The following is a 10,094-nucleotide window of genomic DNA, read 5'->3' as shown; positions in this document are numbered from 1 at the left end:
AATATTCTGAGTTTTAAAATATTTTAAGTTCCCTTCTTTTTCATTAAACCTCATCAATACCCTTTTAATCAATTTTAGTTTTTTATGCATTTTTATTCACCATTATTTCCTGACTTATTTAATTCACTCTTATCATGTAAGTGGTTTTCAGGGAATTAGCGCAGGATTGTAGCTGCACAGAGGACAGTTACGTTCAGTGCATTTCACTAAGCTCAGGAACAATAGAGGCTTCTGGACAGGAGCAATCACAAATTTACCTCCCTGCCTTCAAACCATTTTAAGTGTTTGACTTGTTTTTCCAGAGCTGACTTTTCCCCCTTTTCCTTCACACTAGATCAATTCCTACCCAAGGAAAAGGCTTTTTGTGTGCCTATTGTATGCGTCTAATTTAATGAATGCAATACTAAAAGTAGCAGAAAAAGGAACGACGATATAGATCAATTTTCAAAGCCTTAAATTTAATTTATTAGTTCCTTTGATATCTCTTTTGTTTAAATGGACCGAAAGAGTAAATCACAATAAGAGACTACCATTGTAATGTCATAGTGTTCAGCCATAATGCAAGTCTGCACTGACTACATGGTTCAGTTTAGGAGCTCGCACACATGTGACTACAGGGAAAACTAAACTACAGTTCGCAAACACTTCGTCGGGAGCATCCTGCTCGCTTTTCAACACGTGGAGAAGATTTACATTCTGAGGCACGTGCAACGCCATCGTTCTCCGTGGTTCTGTGCTGTGGACGCTATCTAAATACAGCAGGAATGTGGACACTTTCATCGCAGGTGCAGCTGGAAAGGGGCGGACATGCCTGGCGGAGCCGCAGGTCAGAGGCTGGCGCCCAGGAGGTGTGTGATCCAGTTGTAGTACTGCGACACCTTGGTGTAAACGCCGTACTTGCCATCCAAAGCACAGCCCTCCCCCCAGCTGACGATGCCCGTCAGGAACCAGGTGTCTTTGTATTTGGTGACATGGGGGCCCCCACTGTCGCCCTGGCAAGAGTCCTTCTTCTCCCCCAGGTACCCGGCGCAGAACATGTTCCGCGACACCTCGGTCTGGCTGCTGATCTTGCAGTTCTTGCGGTCGACAAACGGCACCTCCACCTTCTGCAGCACGACGGACTGCGCCCCGCCCTGCGCCAGCTTGCCCCAGCCGCTCACGACCGCGCTGTCGCCCGGCTGCATCAGCCCCTCGGTGAACTCCTTGGGCCCCAGGCACACGGGCACGGCGAACTCCTGGAAGGCGATGGGCTCGCGGAGGCGCACGAGGGCGATGTCGTGGTTGTACTGGCTCCTGGTGCTGTTGTACTGGGGGTGGATCTTCACCTCCGCGATGTGGTGGTTGCTCTCCGTGCCCTCGTCCTTGGTCAGGTCGTGCTCACCTGCGGCGCAACCAAGTCAGGTGAGCGGAGGCAGGGGCGCGGCACGCCCCCCAACCCCCTGGACCCCCAAGCAGCCGAACCGCGCAAGCGCTGTGAACGCTTGTGTCAAACACCACTAGCAGCAGCAGCGATGGTACTGCAGCAAGGCGCAAAGGAACATGAAAAGAGAAACAGCACAGCTATAACAGTGCAAAAAATAGAACTAGTAATTGATTTTTATTAGCCCTCTGTGATTTAACCTGCACAGTATACCGTAGCTGCTAAGGAGCGTCAGTCTTTGTGGAATGGTCTCCCAGGCGTCTGGGGGTGCGAGACTCACCTGCCCTGATGATGATGGAGCGAAGAGGAATTTTATTGCCAAAGCAGTGAGCTGCTGTCACGATCCAGTTCTGGCTCAGGATGGAGCCCCCACAGAACCACTGGGCCGTGGCCTTGTAGATCATCACCACCTGCAGCGAAGGAGACCAGGAGAGTGAACAGCAGGAGTGCTGTTCTGTGTAACACAAGGCTTTTTTAAACTAATAACATTGCCAATATAACACCTCAGGGATAGAATGACGATATAGTAAGGATTTCAGTTCTGCCTTCAGCAGTATTGTGTCATAAACACATCTGTCTATGCTGTTTTGCAAACAGTTCTGGGCATGGTGTGTGAAAGGACAGAAATAAAAAAGCCGGATACATACATCGGAAAGCAGAATCCCGGCAGGCTCACAGGCCTCCGGACAGACACGCGAGTGAGCCGGAGCAGCCGAAATGACCGACCTGCCAGGGAATCTCTCCAGGCTGGCAGGCGTTGCCTCCCACGATGCGCGTTTCCTGTTTCTCGTCGGCGAGGATGGGGGTGAGCATGGTGGTGGAGTTGTCCGGAAGGGAGCTCTCCGTCTCGTTGTCCGCCTCGATCCTGCGCACAGACTGGGAGCCCACGGGACCCGCCAGGCTGGAGCTGACAGACAGGCCCAGCTTTCCGCAGGGGAATGCGGCTGGCGGGGGGACAGAGAGACAGGGCTTGGATGCCACGGGAGGACCACTTGGCCACTTTGTTCTTTTCTAGTCTATAACGGGGACCAGCAGCAGCTTGGAAACTCAGCTAGAGAATCCTCTCAAGGAGCAGGTGGGTGATACCTGCCCTTTAGATTCACATGAGATCTGCTGTACATATAATCTCATCATCCACCAGCAAATGCTCAACAGCGATCATGTTTCAGTTCTTGAGTTTTCAATTCTGGAATTCGCCTGGAGACACAACTTCTAACAACCCACCCATTTTTCTTCCTTTCTCCAGGTGGGATTCTAGCTGACTGCGGCAATAAAAGCTGAAATCGATTCACTCATCTGTCTACGGAGCATCAGTAGAGTGGAAAAACAGTGCATCTTATGTATCCTTCTCAGATGTTACCGACGAAGTGAGGTCTGAGGGGCAGGGGTAGGTATCCAGAACTGTGCGCATCGTACCTTCAGCCACACAGTCCCTCCTGTTCTCAGCCAGCTTGTATCCGTTCGCACAGGAACACGCCACCTTTTCCTGAGGGTGGGGCTCACAGAAGTGCATGCACCCTCCGTTGTTCAGATCACACCGCCGGACAGTCTCTGCACAGGCACAGAAAACACTTCAGCAGAAACGTCCTCAGTGATGGTGGGGGGGGGGGGGGCATTTTTATTCCGATTTCCACCATAAAATGGGAGATAATTGTTTCCGAGTGTGGCTTGTCATAGCCTTGAACTTTTACAGACAACCAAAATTCCCTAGAGACTGGGAAGCCTCAGAGCAGCAGCAATTAGAGCGGCCGAGCCAATAGCTGACCCCATTAACTCATGAAGCATTCAGATCTCTCAGGATCAGGAGAGTATGGAGCTCGTAGTTCTGTTTCCTGCTGGTAGCAAGGGGGCTCGGTCGCGTGTTTCAGACGTCCGGTGGCAGGGTAGTAGTACAGTCAGTGTGGTGCAAGGACTCAGGCCTGACCTGTAGTAAAACATTATGTACAGTACAGAGCTCTGCTTGCTTCCATGTACTGTCCGTTGATGTGAAGCTGCTGAGGAAAGGCAGTTTATGATGTGGGTTGGTTCATGTGTGAGTGCAGAGGGTGTCATTGGTGACAGGTTAAGGTTTTGTACGATAAGCTAACATGCCACTTGTGCCCCAGCGCGGCTATGTTTGCGTAGCACTTGAGCTTCAGGGAGGTGAACAACTGAGGGCCGCATCTTTTGAGGAACAACTACTGTAGGTCACCTAACCACTTCTTTGGATGCAGAAGTAATTGGAAACTGATATCCCAACAAGCGACCCCCTGGAAAACAGATGCTATTTTTAGAAGAAGCAGCAGAAATAGCCCGGCAGCCCTTTCCTCCTTAGATAGAGAGGCTGTGTCCTCCCCACTGCTCACCCATCTCACAGTTCTTGCCATCAAACCCACTGGTGCACCAGCAGACGTAGGAATTGATGTCATCTTTACACAGGCCTCCGTTCTGGCAGGGCGAGGAAGCACACTGGTCTCCATCTGAAAGACAGGCCAGTACAGGACTCGCACACTGACCAGAGCACACTCCCCTCCCCCAGGGAAAAGGCCAAAGAGAGACACGATTGTGAGGGAGCAGAGACTGGATTCTTCAAGAACAGTAGGAAAAATCCATAAATCAAAGTGTTATTAGATTCATAATGATAATTATAGATTGACTACTTACCAACATATTTGTACCAGAACTCCATCTGAAAGCAAGGAGAGAAAAGAGAAAGCTATTAATACACAATAACTATTTGTAGTGGGAAAAAGATCCTGGTTCCCTTTTATATTTTGCTTTTTGAATAACTGGATTCTTGGATATCCTAAAGTTTTTTTTGTCTGGAAACGTGATGTTCTTTTTGAAGCCAACCCTAAATCACCTGGCTCTTGACCTACTAAACCTGCTCTTGCGAGACCAAGCCTGAACCCAAAACAAATGATCTCACTTATGCACCAGTCTCTCCATGCCTGTAAATTCAAGTCCAGACAAAACCAACCTAAAATAAATTTGGTGGCAAGACATAAGTCATGACAAATGTGCTTTCTCTTAGTCTTCTATACCACTGTCCTATGTCACGAAAAACAAATATCAGGTATGCACACCTGCGCCACCTGCTGGTCATGTGATTCATGACATCTTAGCATATTGCAGTTCTCAATACTGTACATCAACACATTTGTTACAATAGCTGAAAACTGGTATTTGGATTTATTTTACGTAAAAACCCATTTATGCCTGGTTTGATTTATGGCTGCAGTCCCATGAAAAGGAAAAAAGGAAGCATAACTGTTTTGTCCTTGTTCTCAAACACTTCTCGGGCCTCCTCGAAGGTGCACTTCTCCTCAAAGCACTCGCGCTCCAGGTTCCCGGGGTACATCTCCTCCAGAAATCCCTTGTTGTAGCGCCGCTCTCTCCTCAGCACGTCGGAGGCCGAGCGCAGAGAGAGGAAGACCGAAGCTGCAAGGCGAGGAGAGGGGAAGAGGGGAGGAGGGAGGCGAGTCTGAACACTGAACACGAGCTTTAGCACAATAAGGATCTACTCCAGCTCAGCAAACCTCACAAGGCAGAGAAGCCAGGCAAGTCATTATCTGGCCCACCAGTGACCCAGGAGGAGTCGCGCCACCTGCTGGTGACAGGGCCACAGGTGCCATGGGCACACGAGAGAATAAGGAAGAGCCGCAGAGAATGGGTGCAGACAGTCAGGAGCTGCCAGTACAGAGACGTGTGTGTGGAGGGGAGACAAGAACACAAGAAAGAGAAGAACAAGCAGGACAAACTGCAGGTTAAGATGAAAGTAAATTAAGTGGAAATGAAACCCACCATGTTTCCGTATTTCAGGTTAAGAAGAAAATCCACACAGAGGACACGCAAGCTCACAAGAACAGCGTTGTGATGGAAATGTAATGCGATCTGCGTACGAAAGTGTTATCTACATACACAGACTTCACCCAGCTCTCCTCATTTGTATGGGAATGATCTGGCCAGCTCATAATCAGGGTATGAATAAGCCTGGTCAAGCCACTGGGGACACTTTCTGCTGTCCTCATAGTTACTCTGTCTGTTCCCAATCAAGTCATCAGCAACACAGAGAAATAAGCAAATAAAAAACAGATAAATGGGACATACCTTCACAGTTGTGGCTACATTCCTGTGTCACCACAGAGATAATAAAAAGCAAGAAGATTTTAGCCATCATGTCTACTCTGAGAAATCCTCAGATTGAGAAGACAGGAGAAATCAGTCATCTAATCGATGAAGCGCTCCAAAGTACAGCAGGCTGTTTACATTGTGGGACTCAAAAGGTTACCTCAATCTCTAGAGTGGTGTGTGTCGACACACCCACAGTCAGACAGGTTGTGTGTGTGTGTGTGTGTGTGTGTGTGTGTGTTTGTGTTGTATTTGTGTGGATTCTGAGTGCAATTTGGTGGAGTGGATTGTTGTGTTGACTGTACCGATTGGTTGTATGGTGCGAGGTGGTGTGTCTGTGTGAGTGTCAGCGGAAGTGTGTTCGAGATGTGAACCTTCTTTTTAAAGCAGATCTTCCATGCATTCCTAGCTAGATGCTGTTGCTCTAGGGGGGGCATTTCTCATCTCGCGTCGATGGTTTCAGAAACTTGTGTCTTTAAATGTGGAAGACACCATTATAACGTGATGTACAGGTTTAATTTTAAAATGCTTAGCGAATGTACCATCTGGGTGCTTTGTCCTGTCTGCTGACAAACACAGAGCAAATCCAGATTTTTAAAGCAGCCAATCTTAAGCAAATATTGACATTTGTCTTAAATCTTGCATCACTTTCGCCAACATGTTAAGCAGTGATTAACCAGAGTTTCAACAGGACACAGGAAATCGCAGAAAGCAGGTTCTAGCTACTGTGATGAGCTGTAAAATTGTGCAGGGAGTGTTCCTTATCACTCCAATACCTTTAACTCCACGCTGTGTATCTAAGACTTAGCTGGTTTTATTTTTAATAGGTACATTAAAAATCTGTCCGCCATAAAATTGGCAGCATGTTATTTTTTGAGTGCTGAATAATTACAGAATACTTGTAAAAGAAATGACAAAATCAGAAATTATTTTTTAAATTGCAAAGAGCCCTGGTATTTTATCTCATTTGAGAAGCAGAAGCAATAAGCATAGGCATAAGCATAAGCTGACTTTAAATGGAATATGAAATTCTCAACTAAGACTGCAATCCCTGCTGTCCGTTTTGAATCTGCTGCTCATCACATACTTATGCAGTTTCCCTTTAAGGAGGAAAAGCAGATCTCTCAAAAAACAGAAAGCTCAATCGGGGTCTGTTCGTGCAGTGCCCTCCCCTGTGAGCCCTGTGAAATACACCCCGATTGCAAAGTCTTCTTAGCCAGTAGATGGCGATTTGTACTGCACCCGTTCTGGAAGGAGTCTTGACCTACAGAATGCAAGAGTGTCCTCAGCAGGTATTGCAAAAATTGGGGTCACCCAGTGAAAGAAGCGAGAAACTAGTCCTGAAGAAAAGCTCCATTTGGCATTGCTAGAACCACCTTGTTTCTCTGCAGTGAGGTTCCTGCTGTGGAGCTCTGGCGCCCAGCTTCTGACCTGATTGCAGAATGTCCCCCCCTAAAACAGAACCAAATGAGAACAACAGGAATCAGCTTGTGTGTGAAATGCACCCGGTGCTGTATTTCATTTTGTGGGGAATTTTAAAAGTATTATTCTTTTGCCCTGACGTGAGGAAAGCCGATAACCCTCATTCTGACCCCCAGTTTGATGTTTCCTTGCCATTGGAAGGTATTGCCCATGTGACAAAGCCAGCTAATATTAGCAGAATAGTTGGGGACATGAAAGTGTGCTGAGGAAGACTGGCAGAGGTATTTATATCCTGCTCACAGTGGATAGCAAGGAGGTGTATTTATAAAACCGACGCTGCGGAGATCACAAGGGTTTGTACCTGGTACTTCAGAGCCAGGAGTCTGCCATTGTCACTTGGCACATTCACAGATACGGAGTCAGTTCGCTGCCTCAGACATCATTTCCATATCTAAGCAGCACCAAGATAAATCTGGCAGTGCTATTGATGATGAAGAGATTGGGTGAATATATCTGAATGCCTCTGTGAAAATCTGGCTTGTGATGAAGTTTGCCACATCTTAAGCTCCTTGGTTTTTCTGTCACGTACGCGTGCAACGTATGCAGCCAATTAAAATGATACATTAAGGAATATACATTGGGATTTACAGCACGCTGTGATTGGGAAATCAGTGTAAAGGTTTTAAAAAATGACACTGTGCCTTTAAGCTGCCTGGTATTTGTTCTGCAGTGAGAATTCAGGAGGCCTCTGTAAATGGATTGGACTGTTTTATTAGGCAGGTATGGAGATGCTAATCTGACAACACTGCAGACGTGAAATTGATGGGCAGGTTTTCACACAGAAGGAGAGAGGCAGATTGAGAAAGCGGAGCAATGGGAGATAAATAGAGGTGACTATCAGGAAAGACGGCTCCTAAGGATTGTAATAATGCAACTCTATAATTTCTGAGCTGACAAACACTCAGTGAAAAATGTGAGATTAAAAACACGCGCTGTCATTTCTGTCTACTGGAGGAATAGGTTGCTGCTCAGACTCTCCCATCCAATCAAGAAGACTTTCTTCCAAAGCTTCCAAAGCTCCGTCTAATGACGCCTTGACTGAAGTGAACTGGCGGCGAACAGGAAACACAATTGCAGGTGGAGGGTTTTCAAAACAATGGAAAGGCTGGGGCTCTTACTGGGCACAGGCCTCCCATTACACTCCTGCTTATGATTCATCCGGCTGAACCTATCACTCACACCTCCCGATGAACATGGTGATTCACTTACAGCGTCTTAGAGATGGTACAGTAGGTAACACATAGTGCTTAACAACTACAGTACATACAGTAAACAACTTCTCTGGGGCACAAATTCTGTATAGAAATACCCTTCATCTGGGAGGTCGTGCATTGGATAGCAGTTAGCAAGAGATCCACACTCGAGCACCTCAAACCTGGGCCTTTTCCTAGTTTGTATTCAAACCCTGTTTGCTTGCACAGCCAGCACCCCACTGATTTGTGATCCCTCGGTTTTTACCATGACACTGGAGCTCATGGAGTGTAACAGCGTTTCTTTCCCTGTATGCGTCATGTAGTTTTTAAACTAGTGAGTAATACGGTATGTACTTTAAGATTATATATACAGCTTGCAAAATCACATCGATGCTTTAGCACCCCTGGCACTGCCAAATGACAGCTTTTAAAGAGCAAGGGTGAAAGGAGCAGGATACATCATCTTATACAGGACTTTATATTTCTTAATATTGCTTTTCTGCAGATGTTATCCATGATCAATAGTAGTGGTGTAGTACTGGAGAGCTATTCTAATACTAAGGGATGAAAAGATTATATTTATAGTAAAAAAAGATTTAAAAGGTATTTTTGAAGATTCATCATCTTCTTTTTCTCAGGTTTAATCAGTCTCTGAAGACATCTTGTATTGCAGCTGGGTAACCAATATAGGAAAAGCTGGAGTGCTTTTACTAAAGATTAAAAAGAAACATCTCACACCAGGTAGTGTTTATGATGCAACAATCCATTCCAGTCAAACACAGCTCCTCTCAGTGGAGACCTGGGAACAGGGTATTAACACCTGTGGAGCAGAATGTGGAAACTGTCTTTTAGAAAGGACTGAGACCTTGTCAAGAAAACACGTGGTCCCACCAGGAAAGAGTGCCTTTAGGAACTGTAACTTGTTTCCTTGTGCCTGGTGGCTTTCTTATGCTCTTCCTCTTCCGCCGCGTGAAGGAACTCCATGCCTTGCACATGTCCAGCAAGTGGTTTGAAAAACAAACTGGACAACTCAACTTCTTGTTATTTGTGCAACACAGTCCTTTCCTCCCATTTGCAGCAGCCAATATAGAGTGGGGAGAGCCTTTTTCCACTGAGGAGCTATCAAGAGAGCAGGCTGGTGGGGGTCTGGTAGCGGCAGTGATTTATGAAGAGCCATGATTGGTTTCCCTGATCCACCTATTCCTCCTGACGTGTGCCGTGAGCAGTAGGGAATACTTGCCTACTCCAGTAAGACAAGCAGCTACAGCAGGAAATCAAGACAGGCAGGATGATGACAAAAATGCGATGCCCTGTCAACAGTGTTGATTGCATTCAGTGTTGAAAGTGGTAGCAAGGCCACCTGGATTCTGATTCCCTCCAGGATGGAAGCACAGCAGCAGTAATCGTAGAGCTATTTAGCAGAGGCAGTGGCATCTCCTGCCCATGACAGATTCTGTATGTACTGTAGTGTTCTTAAAACAGTGGCCTAGAGAAGACTGAGAAGGACATTGTTTGATTAAGCCCTTGATAAAGGAGCTAAAGGATGTTTTTCACTAATCAAATCTTTCAATCTCTTGCTCTGGTGATTAAATACTTTCTTCAAACACTCAAAGAATTCCATTTTGCCCTTAAAGAAGAAAACCATTCTTTAAGCAAAAGCATCTGTTCTGCCTCTGAGAAGTCTATTAATCATGGTGAGGGACTATGATGCATGAGGTGAGATCCAAGCTGCTGTTAACCTGCTACAAGGCCTGGGTTATATTGTCCAGGCCAGAATGATCTTAGCTATATTAAATAGAGCACTAGTAGATGAGTCTATGCCTTCTTTCCATCCAAAAACTCAAAAGAGTGACTGCAAATTGTAACTGCTCCTGTATGCTTAACCACAT

The 10,094-nt window shown here is 46.3% G+C and overlaps 1 protein-coding gene across 1 annotated transcript; it reads right to left on the bottom strand.

The window, feature by feature from the left end:
* Positions 1-437: 437 nt before the first annotated feature.
* On the bottom strand, positions 438-5,618 carry f9a (coagulation factor IXa). The gene is made up of 8 exons (XM_088925477.1): positions 5,510-5,618; positions 4,671-4,840; positions 4,064-4,088; positions 3,766-3,879; positions 2,837-2,971; positions 2,147-2,364; positions 1,701-1,830; positions 438-1,381 (listed from the first exon to the last, which is right to left on the bottom strand). Exons 1-8 carry the CDS (start codon positions 5,577-5,579, stop codon positions 828-830), a joined length of 1,416 nt encoding a protein of 471 aa, XP_088781603.1. The 5' UTR covers positions 5,580-5,618; the 3' UTR covers positions 438-827.
* Between the last annotated feature and the right edge of the window lie 4,476 nt (positions 5,619-10,094).

This window comes from Atractosteus spatula, chromosome 9, assembly GCF_055471065.1.
Source record: "Atractosteus spatula isolate fAtrSpa1 chromosome 9, fAtrSpa1.hap1, whole genome shotgun sequence".
Taxonomy (NCBI): domain Eukaryota; kingdom Metazoa; phylum Chordata; class Actinopteri; order Semionotiformes; family Lepisosteidae; genus Atractosteus; species Atractosteus spatula.
Note: the sequence above shows the minus strand (reverse complement) of the source record. Positions and strands in the feature narration are given on the sequence as shown.